Genomic DNA, 21,332 nt, shown 5'->3' on the forward strand with positions numbered 1-21,332 from the left:
TATATATTTTTTTAAAGTAGAAAATGGGCACCTTTGTGACTCGTTTGAGCACCTGTCTGACTATTGATTCTGGCTCAGGTTGTTATCTCAGGGTGTGGGATCAGCCCACGTGGGGCTCTATGCTCAGCTAGAAGTCTGCTTGTCCCACTCCCCACCTCCCAGCCATGCTTGCCCTCTCTGTAATGAATAAAATCCTTAAAAAAAAAAAAAAGAAGAAATAGAAAACAGAACTGCAAATACAGTACACCCCTAATTATAACACAGACATCCACAAATATGTATTCCAAGGAAATGCACTAAAAGTATCTGAAGGATGAGATGATTGGTAAGTTTTCCACATGGGTCTCCATTTTCATGTTCAGCAAGGAGTATGTTCTCATTTCATGATCACTAATTGAAATAAAAGTTGCATTTAGGAATAGGAATTAGTGTAGTGTAAGCAAATTATTGATTTCAATATCCTTTTTATTAAATTATAAAACTTGTCAATACACACGCTTTTGGAAATACAGTTTTTCCAAGTATCTGCTTTTCTGGAACACATGGTTTAAACAAAAATTTCTATACCAATTTCTTGGTCGTCAAGCTATTTAGCACTGGTAGCTGAACTACCACATGTAGCTACTATATATACAGAGTTTATTGAAAATATTACAAAGACAAATGCCTTGAAAAGATGACACGGTGCAGAGAAAACCATAGTTATTAAGCTGGTATAAAACTTTAGTCAAAATAGTCTTAGTCCATTATGGCTTTGCATAAAGCTTCAAAGGATGAATATTTAAGACACTTCTCATCAAAGGCACTTAGAGTTGTAATAAAATATTTCTTTGAATTTAGTTGTAGTCCAACAGCATTTTAATTCCTTTTTCACATTCCATCTCTCATTGAAACAGTCCTCAAAGGCAGATATTAATGAGGGAAAATAGTTATCACTTTTTAATATACATGTTAAAAATACGCAAACAGAATTAATACAAATTTTGGTTCACTGAAGCAGGTAACAGTATCAGACTGTAGTGTTTCTCTTGATTCTGAGCAAAAAGCCATCAACTCTCAAGACCCAGTTCCACAAACAGAGCCCTCAGTTTTTATTTGCATTGGCTGCCCCCGGGACTCCCCTTGAGGAAATGGGAGTTCAGGTCCCACATCTCCGCAGTGCACTTTCCCTAGAAAGAACCATTGCATGCTCAGTGGGAGCGCTGCTCCGAGGTGGTGGCAGTGGGGAGACAGACGCGCAGACTCACAGGCATCTATAATTCCGTATCCCGGTACCGGGAAGGCTGGCTGTAATAGCCACGCTTCGAGTGTTCGGACAGCTGCTGGCGGTATTCTTCCTCTTCAGCATCACTGCCATAACTTCCTCTGGGATCCTGGTAGAGCCTGGAAGGGCCTTTCTGGGGCTCGGGTGGCCTGGAACTAACGAAGTGAGAGTGTTAAATGCCTCCCAAAGCTCATCCAGGGCTTCTGACTGCCCGCGGAAGGGCGGCCACATGCCCCAAACAAATCGCAGACCTCAGAGACACACGCCACACTCTGCTGGCAGGGCAGGGCTACCTTGGGCCCCGCTCCAGTTTCACTGTGGGGATTATCAGGTTAAGGCCATTGTCATGTGGGCAGTGAGTGAGGAAGTCAGCCCTGTGTTCCCTGACCTAAGAATTCCCCTGCTGGACCGAAGGTGCCTTCCCCATCCCTGAGTCTTTAGCTATAAGCTCACCCAGCAGAGTAACTTCTCTTCTAATTTCAGTCAACTAGGGACCACCTGGTTGGCTGTACCACTGCTCAACTGTTAAAGAAGAAATTTGCCTTTCGTGTTCTATTGCTGTAAAACTAGACTCTAGCTTCCAGTCAGTACAGCCAAAAGAAACTGTGACTTTCTTTTTCTGTTCTCGGAAGCAGGAAACAATCCAGTATAAAAACCTCAACAGGAAGACACTGCCATAATTCCTAATGCTTATATGGCATTTTAAATATGAAGCATCTTACCAACACTGGCCCATTGATCATCACCTTCCCTTCAGACCACAGTTCAGCACAAGTGGCCTGACTTTGCTATGTGATGCAAAGGAATTAAGGAGCTTGGCTAAGAGCTAGAATATATTAGTGACAAAACAGTTAGTGTCTAAGCCCTGGGAATTCTGCTCATGTGCCCTCCCAAAACAGTTTAATGTATCTGTGCTTCAGTGTGTTAAAGGGGTCTAATTTGAAATGTCAGTGATTAAGCTCTTGGTTTTAGCACACAAGCAAAATTACCATGAAATTTTGACTCTATAATCTTTATGATTAAATTTGAATAAGGGGGTTCTTAGGTGGTGCAGCTGGTTAAGCGTCCGACTCTTGGTTTCAGCTTAGGTCATGATTTTAGGGTCATGGGATTGAGCCCTGTGCTGGGCGCAGCACTCAGCGTGGAGTCCGCCTGAGATTCTCTCTGCCCCTCCTGCTTTTGTTCTCTCTCTAAAATAAAATAAAAAAACTAAAAAAAAAAAAAAAAATTTTTTTTTTTTTTAACTTGGTAAGGTAAATCCTGGGCCGGGGGGGGGGGGTAGGGTTCTTCTTGTTACATTGATACGTAGGTGAAGACATTTTTTTTCTTAGGAGTCCTAGACAAGCCCTCTTTTTAGACCTAATACTGCTGAGCAGCCCTTACCTTGTGTGCTGGGACAGGCCAGGGTCTGGCTTGTGTGTTTTGATTGGAACTGCATAGATGTCAGGATGCTTCTGAGCAATTTCAATCTGTGGTAATTAAGGGAAACAAAGAGGAACAAAAGGGAAAGAATGAATGATTGCTGTGTGGCTTGCTGGTTTCTTGCTGGTCCCATTTTCCAATCCAAACTATTTTAAGTAGAGGAGGAAAATAGAAGCAACTCTCTAGTTTTCATGGTTGTGTATGATTACCTAGTATTTCATGTCAAAATAGGTAAAATGTTTAAAAGCAATGAAATTCTGCCATATGCTACACTAAGGACAAATACTGTATGATTCCATTTAAATGGGGTTCCTAAGTAATCCAGTTCACAGAGACAGAAAGTACGGTGATTACCAGGGCTGGGGGAGGGAGGATAGAGCTTCAGTGAGGAGATATGACAAAGTCTCAGGATGGATGGTAGTGATGACTACTGCAGAACACTGTGAATGTACTTAATGCCACTAACCACTTAAGAAATAGTTAAAATGGGGAAAAACTGTTAAAATGGTAAATGTATATTTTACTGCCAAAACAAACAAAACCGAAAAAGAAAAATGCTCAGAAGCACTGCTGCTATTGTGACAGACTTAAATGAGGAAAACTCCCATATTCACTGGACAGGATATGATCAATGAGCCTTCATTTAAATTCTTGACTGTTAAAAGGTTAGATGTGCATATGGCACAAAAATTCAAACTGTATCAAAAACTACAATCTATGGGCCTTTCATTGTAGCATACAAGGTTTGCTTGTTTTCTTTTTTTTTTTTTCTTTTTTCTTTTGCTTGTTTTCTATGGCAAATCTGGGAGCAAATTTAAATTCAGTTACCAAACGAATACAACGGATGTTTTAATGAAAAATAACTTCTGAGAGGCACTGATTCTCTTGTCATACTTCCCCATTCCAGAACCTGATATAAAGTTCTAAGTATGAAAAGCAAAATCTTATTCACCTATATTTGTCAGGCTTTCCTGATTATAAGAAAAAGGGACACAGTGATAGCTGATAATCTGGAAATGACATACACATAGCATGTGCCTGTGGTATCATTGCATGTGAACATCCTTTTCAGGTCTGTATGAAAAAAAGACTGCAAATCATTATATTAAATGAAACTTAACATTTTTACTGTTGACATGCTAGGGTAATCTAGTGGTTTAAAAATAATTACCCTTGCATTCTGTGCTTCTTGAAGCTCCTGCATTCTCTGTAATCTTGCCTTGTGATCCATCTTCTCAAATATTTTAACTTTGCCCAGGACAGACTTGGGAGCGCCTTCTTGCTCTTCACTGCCCTCTCCCACCTCCTCACTCTCTGGGGAAGGGACAGGAGTGGAGGGCTTCAGTATAGACCTTCCAAAGGAAGGTTTTGCTGCAACAGGAGGAGGACAGCCTCTGATAGATGCCCCAGAAACTTCATTACCAGCAACTGCTGAGGGGTTTGACTTATAGTCATGGGATCTGGAGATGTCAAAGGATTCTTCTCTGTTCTGAGTTTTGGCCTGCAGAGAACAATGAACATATATTTACCTTGTGCTTTCAGTTTATTTTCAAATCTGTATTAGTGATTTAATACACTCCCATTTCCTGATCAGTTTCCAGAAGTGGTCAACAAATACCATTCTGACAAGGAATCAAATACTACAGGACAAACAGCCACTGGTTGGGCATCCTGAGCCGTACCCTGCTTCCTACAAAGAAGTATTAAGAACTCTATGAAACCAAGAGGGTGTTGGGGAAGGGTTGGGGGCCTACAAGTTTAGAGGTAGTTCAGACCTACTTTTGTACTAGAGGATATTAAGATTAATACCTTGGAAAAAGACCTCAGAACAAGTCGGGGGTGTTCAAGATCAAAGAGTGGGATCCTGAGTTCACATACCAAGGGTGCATGCCCTAGCTCAGAGGGAAGGCCTCTGTCCAGCCATGAATGAGACTAGAGCAGGAAGGGCAGCATATAATGCCAATGGCCACTTTTCCTTCATCCTTTGATCCTAGGCCTGGTTGTATATTTTCAGTGATATATTTTATGAGGTCCCTATTTCTGACAGTTCATAACAACCAGTGATTGCTTTCTTCCTATCTAAGGTATTGAGCTAAACGGAGAAATCTTACTAGGTTATAAGGAAAAGCCTATACTTACAGATTTGGTTCATATGACATATACCATGTGTTCTTATATTGATTCTGTTCTGAGTAATAATTTAAAAATAAATTAAGGGATCCCTGGGTGGCGCAGCGGTTTAGCGCCTGCCTTTGGCCCAGGGTGCGGTCCTGGAGACCCGGGATCGAATCCCACGTCGGGCTCCCGGTGCATGGAGCCTGCTTCTCCCTCTGCCTGTGTCTCTGCCCCCCTCTCTCTCTCTGTGACTATCATAAATAAATAAAAAAAAATTTTTTTTTAAATTAAAAATAAATTAAGCTGTCCTCATAATGAGAGGGATCATAAATAGTGGTGGTGATTGTTTTCTTTAGTCAATCATCAGTAGGGATTTTCTGGTATATCTAAACCAGATTGTGGGCAGAAAACTCTAACTGAAAAAGAAAAACAGATTCTGAGATCAGTGTTTCTGGGCATTTAGTATTTGTCAAACTTTTATTCTTGCTACAAAAAAAATTTTAATGAAAAATAAAATAATAAATGAATGAATAAGTGAATAAATAAATACCAACAGTTCTAAACCTATATGCTCTTCCTAAAACTGCCTTTCCTTCTTTTCACTCTTCCCTAATTTTAGGGTTCACCCAACAAACCAAAAGATGCGTTTTAATAACAAAGAAGTGAGCCAAAAACATAAATTCAACACCAGTCATTGTGTGTGCTCTTCCTGGCTATGCAGGAAACTGGGTGTCTGCTTCCTCTTCCTCCCCATCATGGGCTTCCCAGCCACGTACCTTGGGCGGCTCTGGCTTGAATGCGGGGGGTGGACTACTGTCCCTAAGTTGATCTCTGCTAGCAGCCCTCCTCATCTGAGCTCGTGGCTCTGGGCTGGGCTTCCTTATGCTCTACAAAACATAAAGGGTCATTCACAAGAAGATCCCAGCAAAGAGAAGAGAACACTCATCTGCTTTGCTGGAGTTCTGCCAAGTTGCAAAAAGTTCAGAAGTTGAGGTTCATAACTTGTATAAATGGAGATACCCCAGTGCTTCTTTACTAAAAAGGCAGGTATCAGCAAATACCCATTAGCTAATGCTTTATACTTTTTTTAATTAGCTGCAGTCCATGTTAATTAATAGTCTCTTCCTTTAAAATAATTCCTCCCCACACACAAAATCCTCCCAAAGTCTAAAATCTCTTTTGTTACTTACAGCTATTAATATTTTTAAGCATTAGCTCATCTACACCTGTAGACATGAGGGAGTTAATTTATTCTTTATAACTTGTCCACTAGTATATACTAATTTTTTGGCCTTGGTGGGTTTTATCTTCCCTTCACCTTATTTATTTTTTTTGGTACTTTTATTTCATAAAGAATAAAATCATTCACCAAAATGAGCTGACTTGCTAAAGAGAAGTCCACAAGAATAACAACTATTCAAATATATGGACAAACTCATTTACACTGTTCCAATGTTCTCTGAGGTACAACTAATAATTGGTCCTAACTTAGTGCCTGTTGACACAATCTCTAGGATCACAGAAGTTATTCACCAGTGGATACATAGTACACATGACCAGATGTATATTTGATCATAAACTCAATTAAAAAATTGAAGTACAAGAGAGAAGGAAACTGATGGGGAAACACTCAGGAGTTCCAGCAAGATTAGAAAGGTTAAAGGGAGGAGGATAAGAAAAAGCAAGGATACCTAAAAGTACAGAGAGACCTAATCAAAGGTTACAAGTAAATACAACAAAATTGTATTTAAAAATAATGTTCCACTTGTAATTTGGACAGCTGGCACATAAAGCTGTTCAGTGTATCCATCATGCTCTAGATCATCAGTGTGATGAGTGCTGATCACTCAATCTCTCCCAGCACTTAGTTCCTGTCTGGCTTTCCCATGGACCACAAATGCTATCATATAGGCATTGACTTGGGATCATAAGCCCCCTAGAAGTCATCTGTTCCAACTCAGGAATACCTTCCAAAGCACCCTGAATAAACAGTTGTCCAGAAGAATTCAAGTGAAACACCAGAACGTCCTTTTCCTGCTCATGGCCTCACAGCCTGTGGTCTGCCTCGCCTCACCTCCTCATGCTGCACCGGCTCCGAGGAGCGGGTGATGGAAGACACCAGTGGCTCCTCAGCTGGCTCATCCAGCTCATTGTCAGTGTAGGCACCTCCTTCACCGTCGGTGTCTTCAAAGTCACTGATGAGGCGGCTGTCGCAACTCAGATAGTCTGCGCCCATGGCAGTTAAGTAGGACATGCGGTCTTCAGGGTCATCATCCATCCCTTCCATCTAGAGGAATTTGTTTCGGAGGGTCAGTGGGGTCGACTTGGCTCCTGGGAGTGGGGACTCAAGAAAATTCCCAAGGGCACAGCCAAGTGACTGAAACTTTGACATGCCCTAGAAAGGGAAGTCATCTTTATTTTCCTGAAATCACTTGGCTTGAGACGACCATTCATTTTTTGTGCAGGGATTCAAATTCGGAACCCTCCACCCTATCCTTACTACCATCCTGTATCCCACTACTGAGCCATGCTTCCTCAGATTATTGTGCTTCTCTTCCAGAATTTGGGCTCCTTTTCAGCTTTTTCTGCTAATACTTGTCCCCTGTAATAAATTCACACTGCCTGGTGCCTGCACACCTCTCCACTCTTCCACAAAATTCTCAAATCCCCAAGGAAGGAAGCTAATGTCCTGTTCAACCTATTCTCACAAAAGAGGCTATTACAGAACCTCAGCAGGCTGTAAGCACTTAGAAGATGCTAGACATCTTGATTACACATGCAGTTTCCAAAGGGCAAGACTAGGACTCAACAATCTAATTAGTAATTGAGTCACTTTCACAACAAAATCATCCTCTGACATCTCACAAACTAGTTCAGTTCAGATGGACTACAGAATACTAGCACCAAAGCCTCCTTAGAACCACAGGAACTTGTATGATCTCTTTGCTTCCTCCATTCAGTAGAACTGTGGGTAAACTACCTGCATGGATGAGAAGCTAGCCAATTTTAGAGGCCTACACAAGCTTCCAAGCACTCTCTTACCAACCTATTCAAATTCCTAGGACACATTTTCCTCCAATCTTCTAAACAAATGATTCCAACTCTGCTTACTAGCTTTTCCTTTTTAAAAAAAAATTCATTTTTAATCATATTCTCCATGACTCTCATCCTCACCTCTCCCCTCCATGCTGACTTTCCTGTATCCTTAGTAAGCTGTGGAGCTCAGCACAAGATCTTGTAAGCTCTGATTAGTGTGCTTGGAATACAACACTAGTTACTACGTTAAAAGTAAAAGGGAAGTGAATGTAGGATCACATACATCACATTCTACTTTTGTTTGAAAAGTCCCTTCATTTTATTTTTCAGAGAATTTATAAAATTTCCAACTTGATTAGCACATATGTTGAAATCACTTCAAATGGGCATAATTTGACTACATTCACTACCCTCCTGAGAAAAGATTCAGAACACGGCTCTCACCTCATAGCAGAGTATCTATGCCACATACCTTTCCTTCAGAGACCCAAACTGCTTCTCCTTGCTGATGCTGAATTGTGTCCTTCAAGCTGCCAAACCAGCTATCATTGGCTGAATTTAGGTTGATAGTAGCTATAGAAATGTAAACAAAAGGTTTGCATCAATTTCCAGAGCAATGTTTATTAAAAATGCTACTCCACATATAATTTTCCTCATTTCTGTCATATCTGAATTAATACTTTGGCAAATGCAAGAAAAAGTATGCACATATTTGAACAATAAATCCCTTTTGTTGAATGTAATTAAAACCCTTACCCATCTAGCTATTGGGAGTTTACATTACCGATGAATGTTATAAAGCTAAAAATGAATTACGTTCTTTTCAGAATGTCTACTTTTCAGAAAAGCCACCTTTAAAAAATATGTTTTTAACAACCATGTGTTTAGGAGCAAAGAAAACATATCCAAAACAAATATAAAAGTACTATATTTTAAAGATTGTTACATAGGCGTGTATGTGACAAATAAAAATATATACAAATTTACTGTTGGATATCTCAAAAAATAGTAAAGGTAACATTTAATTGTATATAACTTTGATGGACTTAAGTATTTTAGAATATACATAGAGATTAACCGATCTCTATAGATGTATATTCAAGGAATATAAATTTTCTATTCCAAACAATATACCTTAGATAGCAGTACTATGGATCGATCAAGCACTTTTCCGAATACCTTACACAGGTGAGCTCATTTCTTGTTTATCCAAACCTTTCATAGTAGGTATTGCCATTTTACAGAAGAGAAATTGAGAGACAGTAGTTAAGAGTAACTATCTGGTCTAAGACCTGACACGAAACAAGTGAAGAGTGAAGAAACCTAGATGCAAGCTCAGTTTGCTTTTAGAACCTATGCCCCCACCGTACAACACAGCTCATCTAAAAATGAGTACAAAATAACCAAATAAAACATATGCAGTTGTCCTCCAACAGTATGTATTTATGGACCTAACAGGGAAAAGCTGATCAAGCAAATTGCTCAGTTGGGCTTAAAATTATCAGACTGAAGGTAAATTAGGATTTTTTTTTAACTATGTCATAGCTTTTTATTTATTTACTTATTTAAAAACTTTTTATTTATTCATGAGAGACACACACACACAGGCAGAGACACAGGCAGAGGGAGAAGCAGGCTCCATGCAGGGAGCCCGATGTGGGACCCGATCCCAGGACTCTAGGATCACACCCTGAGCCGAAGGCAGGTGCCAAACTGCTGAGCCACTCAGGGATCCCCATGTCATAGCCTTTAATTAAAGGGTATGGCATTATGTGTAGCACCCAAAAGAAAACCAGGGCTTGTGGGTAAGAGGTGTTAGGCCCCCTGGTCTATCTATCCTGAAGTGTGTGTAATTATGTAAGTGTGTGTGTATGTGTGGCCAAAAAAGAACCATTAAGCAATTTGTAAGCAACTGTGTTTCAAGTTTTCTTCCTAGTAATCTATGTCATTCTTCCATTTCATCTAACCCTGACCTTGGAAAATCCTGAATGAGCTTAGAATTTCCTTGGTTATCAATTATTTATAGTATTAGAATAAACTGATACATTGGACAACTCAAGGAAAATTAACCTTGATTCCTTGGACTTTTGTATCTTTATCATGGTACTTTGCAAAGATTATTGTTCTCCTAGATAAAATATGATGCCATGGTATTTAAATATGGAAATGAGATTGTATACCCTAGAAACAAAAAATAAATGGTTTGCAGAAAATGTATACTGTAAAGCTGCTTTTTGAGCCTTATATTGGAGTTATTTGAGATGAATACAGTTTGTATCATGAGGAAGACCTAAAGTTAAAAGGGCCATTTATGAAAGAGAGAATATGTTCGTTCATGCCTCCTGATAAAATGAAAAAGTCATAAGACCGATGATTAAATTTACACTGAATCAAGTATATGAAAAAAAAAATCAGAGTAGTTCAGTTCTTAAGCTTCCTATAAAGGTAACACAGACTAAGTTGCTCTATCCAACTCATGCCCTTGACCTCCTTTTAAGAAGTGGGTGGCACAACTGTGATATTGCCTTCCCTTGCAACCAGGTACCTTTGATTTACTTCTGGGTTTTGCTCATTAGGTTTTTACATATTCTTTGACTTTGAGCATTATTATACGCTATATATATATCAGTTAATTCCTGTTGCTCCCAACCTCTGGACTAGGCCTATATCCCCCTTAGATAGACTTAATGCATCTCTGAAACTCCAGACAATGAAATATATAAAGAATCTGCAGTTAACCTCTGTCTTAGCTGGAAATCCTGGAACTTTGAGGCCATCCATTCCCAGCCGTTGAACAAGTATGGTCATTACTCCCTCCCCAGCCAAGGAGGATGTTGGGAAGTGCCAACTGCAACAGCAGATGGTGACATGTAAGGCTGGACAGGTGGGGAGAAACTGGAAATGACTGCTAAAAGATACTGGGTTTCTTTTTGGAATAATGAAAACATCCTAAAATTGATTGTGGTGATGGCTGTACAGTTCTGAATATACTAAAACTCACTGAATTGTACACTTTAAATGGGTGAATTATAGGTTATGTAAATTAAATCTCAACCTATTCATGTGACAGGGACCCTCCTATAAATGAGCAACCATCAACCAAGGTATCTAGCCAAAGACCTCCATCTTATTCCGCTGGTTACCAGTCTCTACATTCCCGTGGGAAACCAAAAATTGGCTACTACAGTTTGGGTTCTTTCAGCTGGTACAAGTTTCACTTTTTCCCTCAAGCATTTTCAAAGACTGTATAATGACATGGAACTATTTTTTTTACATGTAATATTGAAAGATAGTAAAATAGATATAAAGTAATATCACTAATAATAACAGTGGCCTTTGTTGAGTACTTGGAAAATTCTAGGACTGAACTGTAAAAATTTCACATTACTGAAACCTGGAGAAGCTAATAGAAGTGCTAGAATATCCTGTGGTACTTTAAAAATCCCACAATTTCACATTTATAAATGGTGGCCCTGCTTGGGTCTCTCAGTACAGTTCCATTTCATTGGTCTTCAAACCATGAAATGAGTGCTTCAGGAATTTCAAAAAAAAAATGTAATTCAAACATTGTTTGAAAAATAATTTTGTGACAAATACACATAAATGCATTCTATAATAAAATTTTTTAAACTGAGAAGGAAAGGTAGCTTAACATTTTAACTTACACTGAGAATTAACTTGCTTTGGGGCAGATCTCAGAATAAAGCTTCCCTTGTCATCTCCACTTAACTGAGGAGTACCTTGAGTTTGCGAGGGGCGTCATTTTAATATTGTCATTATTAAATATTCATCTGCCGCAAAAAGGACTTTCTCCTTACTGTGCATAAAGGGAAAAGAAGGATTTTTGAGCCTGGGGAGACCACCTACAACATTACCCTGGATTTGGATTTTGAAATACGGTGTTCATCAGAGAAGTTCTATTATTCCTACTTATTAATTCAAAAAAATGCCATAAACTTATTTTCCTTCCTGGTATCTCTTATCCTCAAATGAACCCCAACTTCAGCTCTGAGACATGCCCCTAGTCATTTAGTGGACTTAACCAGAGGTGGAGGGAGGGTGTGAGGTGGGATTTAATATCAGTCACAATCTTGCAGGTTTTGGTTTAATGGTTGACTTACCTATTAAAGGGAGGAATTACACTATATGACCCTTTCCAGCATTAAAAAATACATCTGTGTTCTATAGAATACTGGACACATAGTCCATTTCACCTGAGCTCAGCCATACACTAGATGTGTGACCTTGCAGAAGTTGCTGACCTTTCTTATGGTCTAATAAGCAGACATGAAAGGCTGTACCTCTATTAGCTACTGCTATAATAAAAATAGTAAGAATTATTATTACCATAAGTAGTAGCAGTAGTAAAAACAACAGAGGAAATATATATGAATGTATCAAAAGCACAAGCTCTTAAGACTCTACATTCATGGGATCCCTGGGTGGCGCAGCGGTTTAGTGCCTGCCTTTAGCCCAGGGCGCGATCCTGGAGACCCAGGATCAAATCCCACGTCGGGCTCCCGGTGCATGGAGCCTGCTTCTCCCTCTGCCTATGTCTCTGCCCCCTCTCTCTCTCTGTGACTATCATAAATAAATAAAAATTTTTTTTTAAAAAAAAGACTCTACATTCATAAAAACCCAGTTTATTATAGACCACTCTTTCCTATACATGTGGCTAAATTACCTGTCAGTTTCAGCATTTTACCATAGTGGTAAAAAGTGTGTCTCTTTACCAAGAAAAGCCAGTGACAATAAAACAAGAGTCTGATGTAGAGATATAGATATATTCATCAACTCCCTCCTTTCCCAGGGTCAGATATGCTAAAAATGACACAGGTAACGGTGAGCAGCACTGAACTCGAAAGAGATCTCATTACCCTCAAGTATATTCTATCCACACAGTCCCTCCCACAAAACTGCATGACCAAAAATTTAATATAACCCTTTTAAACCTGAATTGTACCACATTCACAGAACTAGTGACATATATACGTACTGCATATATTCAGTTACTCAACACACTACATTCTTACATTATTTTACTTTTATAAGGAATAGTAGATGTGGGTCTTCATTTCAGGAACTTAAAACTGTTATGTAAAACTTAAAACATACACAAAGTAGAGAGACCATGAACTTCCTTGTCTGCATATATTACCCAGCTTCCACAACTGTCAACTCTTGGCTAGTCTTCTCTATATCCTCCACCCACTCTCCTCACCAAAGATTATTTAAGCAAATGCTAGGCATATTAGGTCATCCATAAATGTATATTAGGTCTATCCATTAATATTTTATTTAGCACAGAGTCCTATAAGATAAAGACTTTTTATTTTAAAACATAATCACAGTATGATTTATTATCCTAAAAAGGAGTAATAAATCCTTAATATCATCCAGTACACAGAGTGTTCAAGTTTCTATTTTGGGGACCTTTTTAAATAATGAAACCAAGTTCCTAGCACCCTGTTGGTGCACATATGCATGGTAAGTAGGGCACAATGATACAATCTATATAGAGATGTGGGTGCTAGATGGTGCACTGGGCTCAATCACTAGCTTGCAGTCCCACACAAAAATTTGAACCCATCAAAATGACCAATTTTTGCATGTCATGGATCTTTATGATCATTTTCGGCCAAAATTAAATATATAAACACCATGAAACTAATATACTGATAGGATTCATTTGTCTTCAAGGAGTCATGAATAGGATTCCAGACCACTCTTCTTTGTTCAAATTATTTTCTTAATTCTTCCATTCTTCATTCTCTATTTCCCATTATGGAGCAAAGACAATTTTAAATTTCACTTACCTGTAAAAAGATGTGCACACGTTTTCTTAAGCTTGTTGGCTTGATCATACAACTTCCGAGAACTTTTGTTGGATGTTGGATTCAACCTCTGTCTCATGGTTTTGACACCTTGTCTAGAGTCTGGGTTGAAAAAAATCACAATCGGGAACCACTGAGTATAATTCAACAGGTCCACAGCTTTAGGAGTCACATCCAATAGTGCATGCTTATCCTGTTAGAAATGGGCAAAAGTTATATGAATGTATATATAAAGTCATACAGCAACAGAGAGTTTGTCTTAAGGCTGCATCGGATAAAACTTATCAGTTTAAATCAAAAAGCAGAAAATGTTCTCCTCCACATTATGCCCACTGCTAAGAAAATGAATTAACATGCTATTTGGTACAGTGCTGAGAACTCTGAAAAAAACAGTACATCCCTGCGACTGAACATCGGCTGATTTCCACACAATGCAATAGTTTACATTTATATTCATTATTTATCATTAACATTTAATGATTATTAAAATACAGATTTTGTTCCAAAAAGGATTGTAGCAAACTATGACCCAATTCTTTCTGACAACATGGCCTTTGGATGAATTTCCTCACCTGTTCAATAATTTGCCTCACAGTATTTAACCGGACCACCCCACTGGATTTCTCGGATCCTGCATCTTTTGGTTCCGTTTCTGCAAAAGCAAAAACAAAGGGCTAATTAATTTTTTCTTATTAATTTTTTTTAGAAACTGGGACCAAAGACTTCATCCCAGCATCAGCAACGGTGAGACATCTGATGTCAGGAGCCGCCCTGAGGAGAGACCATGAGAAGGACCCATCACACCTCTTTAACTGAAGTCTAATCATGAGGGAGCAGGTAGTCCAACAACTGAAGACAAAGGGCTTGGACTCTGCAAGATATCAAGTCAAGAAAAAAAAAGAAAAAAGGAGAATCTAGAAAGACGTAAATAGACTATATACTAAATAGTATTACCCTATTAGTGTTAAATTTCTTGGCTGTGACAATGTAGTATAGGAGAAGAATGTCCTTGTGAAGAGATTCTCATTGGTAAAAACTTAATTTCAAATGGTTCACAAGAAGTTTTTTTTTCAAGTGTGTGTCTATGTCTATGGCAGGGGATGTATATGGCCAACTTTTTGATCAGTGACAGTAACTACACATGAAAGGTATGTGGGTATTCATTATTTTTTCATTTTTCTTGTATGTTATTAGATATTTTTCAAAATAATAACGGGAGAGAAAAGAATCATCAGCAGACTTACTAGCAGTTTGGAACAGGTCCGGTAACTCATTTGCCAACTTTTCCAAGGCTATATCTGCTATAGGGCCAAATAAGACCACAGGTCTCTTGAAACCAGCTGAAATGAGACAAGAAGGGCCACGGAAACACATTTCATCAGCTACTAAGATAAGCAAAAATATTTTGGAGCGCCTGGGTGATTCATTTGGTTAAGTGTCTGCCTTCAGCTCAGGTCATGATCCCAGGGTCCTGGGATCTAGTCCCGTATTGGGCTCCCTGCTCAACAGGGAGCCTTGCTTCATCCTCTCCCTGCTACTCCCCCTGCTTGTGCTTGCTCTCATTCTCTCTCTGTCAAATAAAATCTTTTTTAAAAAAGTATTTTATAGGCTAGTAATAACATGATTAAATGAAAAAAATTATGTTGTTCTCTCTCCCCTAGTTTAGACGTGCTCTTTTCTGAAGAATATGCCTTCACTCCCCTCCCCAGGATCAAATATAAACTTTGCTAGAAGTAACATATATAAACTTGCGAATGGTAGTATTAAAAAAAATAACTGAAGCACTCCTGAGTGGCTCAGTGATTGAGCATCTGCCTTCGGCTCAGGTTGTGATTCCAGTGTCCTGGATCGAGTCCCACATCAGGTTCCTCATGGGGAGCCTGCTTCTCCCTCTGCCTATGTCTCTGCTTCTCTGTGTGTGTGTCTCATGACTAAATAAATAAAAATCTTAAAAAAAAAAAAAACTGAAATGTGGAAATACACTTCCATGTAGGAGTTTGCATAACTCACTTTTTTGGAAGTCTTATTTCATGTTTGAATATGATTGCAACTCTATAGCCTGGCTTGGGTTTAAATGGTAAGTTTGAAACTGCTTGTTACAGTCTGAAAATGAAGAAAAACAGGCTCAGAGCCCAGTCAGATCATTTCCTGGCCCCACTTGGCTTCCTCACCTTCTCGCAGCAAAACCCTTTCGTAAGCTGGGAACTTGGTGCTAACTGACACAGCAGCTGTTAGATCTTCCCGACTTTTCCTTAAGTTCTTCTTCATGCCAGATCTCTGGCCACGCATTCTCCAGAAATCTGCTCTGTCCCCGGCATTGTCTCTCTGGGCATTCTGAACACTGGCCATTTGTTCAGCTCTAAGAGAAGAAACCACGGGTAGTAAAAGCTTATTAGATAATACACAAATGAAGTTAAAATGAACCAAAACCCATCAATGTTGCTTATGAACTTGGATTAGAGAAGATGCAGCTTGACAGTGAAGAGGTTTCAGAGTGGGAAATGTGGGGACTTTCTTTACCCAGTGAAAGCAGAGAAGGGCTCGGTGCACATAAAACCTACCAGAAATAGCTCAGTAACAAGCACACTGAACTTGGCTACCCTGGTAGGCTGGTGTATAGTAAACATAACCCAAATTCCTGCCAAAGTACAATTATCTTTCTTATTTTCTCCAGTCAGCCACCCAACATGTTAACTGGGGTGCATAAGCCTCTCTCAAGGATGAGGGCCACACAGTGGAAAAGGGCAACCTGTTCCTGAGGATCGTGTTGACATTCTCCAGCCACTCTGGTATCTGCTCGTGTGCTATGCAAGGCAGCAGACACTCCAGAGGAAACTGTTTAAACACCAGCCAGGTGCAACAACGAATCACATGATACTAACTAAATACAGCAAATTAGGTGATCTCACAGTCCCAGGCCATACCTCATGAACCAGAAGCAGGTGATAGAAGAGGACATAAAGACAAATTATGAAATCATATGGGGCTTCCTCTTTGAGCAGGGAGGGGACTGTAATTGATTTGTAGGGAGAAGGCTTAAGAGAGATGTAGGAGAGTGTATGATCTCAGATACCTGCTTTTGTTGGGGATTAAGCCCTTCTCCAATTCATTTCCAATCCTCACAGCCAGCCAGTGGCCCAGCTTGCCATCATACAGTGTATCTACAACTCGGAAGACCTCCCCCTGCTGAAGGCCAGGCTCTGTGGAGTTTCCTTCTCACATTCAAAGTGGCTTCTTATAAAAAATGAGTCCCCTCTGCCACAAGCCAGGATGTCTCTATACACTGAAAAACAAAAGCATTCTTGTATGTTGCATTCTACTTAGCTAGAGGTTTTTTTTTCTTGAAGAGTTACCAGCTTCTCCTATCTCTGATCACCCTTTTTACTTCTTTTTATTTAGTAAACTCAGTGGACAGGCCCTATGGGAATCAGGACTCAAACAGGAAGAAGGACAAAAAACTAACTTCATGAGTCACTCTGATGGTTAATTTTATTGTCAACTTGACTGGGCCATAGGGTGCATTTGGTCAAACATTATTGTGTGTGTAACTGAGGCTCTTACGGAAGGAAATTCACATTTAAATTAGTAGACTGAGTAAAGCAGATGTGCTCCTTGAGTGGTGGGCCTCATCCAGTCAGTTGAAGGCTTGAATAAAACAGAAAGGTGAACCCTTTCCAAGTAAGAAAAAAAAACAAACTCTTCCCTGCTTTAGAACTAGGACATCAGCTTTTTCCTGCCTTCAGACTCAAGTGGAAACATTAGGTATTCCTGGGTTGTGAGCTTGCCAGCCTTCAAACTATGACTACACTATTAGCTCTTTCAATTGTCAGGCCTCCAGACTTGGACTGGAACCAAGTTATTGGCTCTCCTAGGTTTCCAACTTGCCAAACTCACCCTGCAGTCCTTGGGACTTGCCAGCCTCCACAATCATGTGAGCCAATTCCTTATAATATACCTCTGTCTACACAAACACACAGAGACACACGCACACCCCTATGGATTCCATTCCTTTATAGAACCCTAATACACTTGCCAATCAACCTCTGAAGCAAACTGGGAAGATACTGTGAACCCCTATACTGATGAGAACAATGAGGTCTGGAAGGGTGCAGCAACTTGTCAGACTGGTAAGCCTTAATGTGGAAGCTGCCCCAGAGACATGGCCCTTTGCATCTTTCATATGAAAAATCCAGTAAACTCCAGGCAGTACTTAAAGACAGATCACTATTCAGGGCAGCCCGGGTGGCTCAGCGGTTTAGTGCCGCGCCTTCAGCCCAGGGCCTGATCCTGGAGACCTGGGATCGAGTCCCGTGTCGGACTCCCTGCATGGAGCCTGCTTCTTCCTCTGCCTGTGTCTCTGCTTCTCTGTCTTTCATGAATAAATAAATAAAATCTTAAAAAAAAAAATCACTATTCAGAAAAGCGATTTTATTCCAAATTGACACAATTGGTAAAATTATTTCAGTTGGTGCACAGAAAATATTTCTATAGAACATTAAATGGTACTCAATTTTCTTCACATACCTGTGACCCAAAAATTGAGTGAAGATACACTTCAATTTTTTAATACCCAGACTTACCTATTCTGGTCCCAAATACCTCTCTCATCCTTGTCCCACTTTCCCTACTCCCCACATTAAACTAATGATCAGACTTGCTCACCATCAGCTCGGCTCTGAGCTAAAATGGTCACCATTTCACCTTTAGGGATTTCTAGCAGGTAGAGAACGGCATCTTCCCGAACCAGCCCTCTGAAATCCTGTGTGTTCACCTAATAGGAAGGAGAAAAACAAGACAAAAAAAAAAAAAAAAGAAAAAAAACAACAAAAAGAAAAAAGTCATTTTTTAAAAAGATGCCACCTAAGTTTTTTATGTTTGTTTTCATCAGGGCCTGGATGTAAAAAAAAGCCCTTAGTGTCTCAACTAAAGCCCTCCCAGTACCTGCTATGGGCCTGGGCTGTATGGGCATCACACATTCCTGTCTCCCCACACTGCCAACTGTCCCTTAGAAATATGCCATTCCATCAAGGATTTGTCACTGGAACAGATTAAAATTTCTTGTTATGCTAGTGTGTCTGTTTCTTCTTGAGTTTCCCATAGAGGTAGTCAGGGAGGTAATACACAATTATGAAACTTAACTATAATGCTATAGGGAGTGGTGGACTCTTAAGGTAAACAGGCATGCTGGCTCAGCTTAAGGTATTAAAAACACTTCAAAGTGATTTTAATAAAAGCCTGAGAATAAAAATCTAATTCCACCTTTCTCCTATAGCTTCTCTCACCTAAAAGGTTTTTAATATGTGTTTATGAAATTGAAGAGCATTAGCCTTATAATGGCAGGCCATTAGCCTAATACATAGGCTTATATATTTACGCTTCTGGCACACTTATTTCTGGCAAGGAGCCACAACACTTATCCCCCAATGACCAAAGAGGGGACACAGTACATAGCTTTTGAAAGGTAAGTCAGAAAGCAAGTAAAACTGAAACGTGGCACAAAGAAAAAGGCATTTTGGAATCTTTATTCAGTACCTTTAAAACCATTTTAAAACAGAATAGTTAAGTATGACATTTACTTAGGTAAATTATCATTAACTTTTCCCTTTGAAACAATATTTAGCATTTAAGATATCTGTCATTCTCATCTCTCTATCCCCCAATTAGGGATCATCACACTTTAGAATCTAATCCTTCTTGTGCCATTTATATATATACACCTGTAGCTATATATGGCCACATTTTCATATGCACTGTATATGCTTTTATTTAAGTAAGATAAGGCCATAGGGCTTTAGGGAAGTCCTTGAGGGTCCCTCTGTCCATCCTATGGCCATGTGAGGCTAATCTTGCATCAAGCCAAAAATAAAACAGTGAAAATTAAATCACACATGGTAATTATGTTTAAAAACTTAGGCGTTTCTTTCTCTTTTCCATCCCATAAAGTTTCTGAAAGAGAAGTAAGAACCATACCAGATAAATAATAAACAAAGAGACAGTCAAGCCAAGCATGAAAACACACAGACTTCTGATATTCATAAGACCACAGCACACTAGTGTGTTTTTTCTATGTTAGGCTGCCACCTTTACAAAGGGAAGAGCCGCACTTAACCCTCAACAGAAAAAGAATGATTAGTAAATGTAGAGAGAGTTCACCACATACATTCAATTTGGCCATGAAAAGGAACATCGAACAAATTACTGTTAAAGAGGCCATGACAGCACTTTGATACTGGAAGGTTAGGCTCTACAGTCCTCTCCAAGAAATACCCTCTTTCATTATCTATGTAGTAGTCTATGGGGGCTAGCCGTGTCTGCTGTGATCCTGAGAAGGATTCGCTATCAGCTACAACTTTTGATTGTACGGCAGCTTCTCTGCCCCAGTAGGCAAACTCAATCTTTTTTATTCCTTTGCAGAACTAAAGGTTCCTTTAACAAAATATATTCACGCCCAAGAATGAGGACTATCTATTGTCTGACTTTCAGATGAGATTACTGGAAAACAAAACAAAACAAAACAAAAACAAGAAAAAACAGTTCCCACAGTTTTTTCCTTTTCTTTCACCAAGGTGATAACAGGAAACAAGACACTTTCTTACGTGTAAGCATTGCATACCATGACGTTTACCTATGGAAATGACGCTTCCCATCTTTAACAACTTACAGAGAGGTGTGTTAAACCCATAGGTGAATTCACTGTTTTTTTCATGGAAATTCAGAAAAATCTCTCTTCCCCCAGCATACAAAAATATTTTATCCTTGAACCTTCATAAGCAAAGGCTTCCAAATTCCTGACTTCCTAATGGCCCCACTCTAGTTAAGAAATGTTTTTTTTTTCCTTTGGCATCAGCTCAAGAGTAAATTGGTATGAGCTGGCACTCGGATGGGATTCTTATCAGTAGCACTTAGTAGTATTTCCTAGGATCATGTGCTACCACGAGGTTCACTCAGGTATACTTAGTCTTCTAGGACCCTGAGCAGAGCCAAAGAGGGTCTAGAATATCACTGTAAATCTTAGCAAAGCTCATGATCAAGGTTTGCCCTTCATCTGCTCCATAAATGAAATCTGAACTGCAATGAGGCCAAAAGCCAAAAAGGAAGAGGACTACCTATTTTTATGCTCTGTTGCCTGCTTCCTTGGGAATTCCACTTTTTTCCTCCCCTCGCCTTTGAACCAAGATGCTTTCTTACCAGACCCCCTAGTGACTCATAAGAAATCCAAGTTTACAGAAGCAGAAATTTAGTGAAGACAATCCCTAGGACTCTGTATTTTTGTATAGTCACAAGGTACTTGACATTCTCAACATTTATAAGTCAGCGGACAATATATGTATCTCATGAAATGTCAAAGCTGAGTTGTTTATTGTTTTTTTAAAGCCCACAGATTATATAAACATATATAGTAACCTTAAAAGGATCAACATTTGATTAACCATTCTTGGACAATTTTAGATATAAACAACATATTGAATGACAGCAACTTGTTATTTTCCAATGGGGAGAAAAACAGACATTGACCTTCCGGTTTTATGCCAGGAACTCTGCTAAATCTTTGTAGTGTTATCCATTCTACCTTCCCAGGGCCTCTACAAGGCAGGTATTCTCATCCCCACTGAAGAGATACAGAAACCTGAGTCTCAGGATTGAATGAGGCTCACAGAACT

The 21,332-nt window shown here is 39.4% G+C and overlaps 1 protein-coding gene across 1 annotated transcript in view; it reads right to left on the reverse strand.

The window, feature by feature from the left end:
* Positions 1 to 444: 444 nt before the first annotated feature.
* Positions 445 to 21,332, reverse strand: part of TJP2 (tight junction protein 2) — a 123,809-nt gene continuing 102,921 nt past the window's right edge. Inside the window, 13 exon segments of the mRNA XM_055311698.1 lie at positions 445 to 1,419; positions 2,648 to 2,733; positions 3,858 to 4,187; positions 5,578 to 5,688; positions 6,876 to 7,088; positions 8,310 to 8,410; positions 13,654 to 13,864; positions 14,244 to 14,323; positions 14,916 to 15,011; positions 15,843 to 16,030; positions 16,745 to 16,859; positions 16,862 to 16,954; positions 18,334 to 18,442. Of these exon segments, the coding sequence (XP_055167673.1) occupies positions 1,254 to 1,419; positions 2,648 to 2,733; positions 3,858 to 4,187; positions 5,578 to 5,688; positions 6,876 to 7,088; positions 8,310 to 8,410; positions 13,654 to 13,864; positions 14,244 to 14,323; positions 14,916 to 15,011; positions 15,843 to 16,030; positions 16,745 to 16,859; positions 16,862 to 16,954; positions 18,334 to 18,442 (1,899 nt within the window). The 3' untranslated portion in view covers positions 445 to 1,253.

The sequence above is a fragment of the Nyctereutes procyonoides genome, unplaced genomic scaffold (genome assembly GCF_905146905.1).
Source record: "Nyctereutes procyonoides isolate TBG_1078 unplaced genomic scaffold, NYPRO_anot_genome, whole genome shotgun sequence".
NCBI classification, from domain to species: domain Eukaryota; kingdom Metazoa; phylum Chordata; class Mammalia; order Carnivora; family Canidae; genus Nyctereutes; species Nyctereutes procyonoides.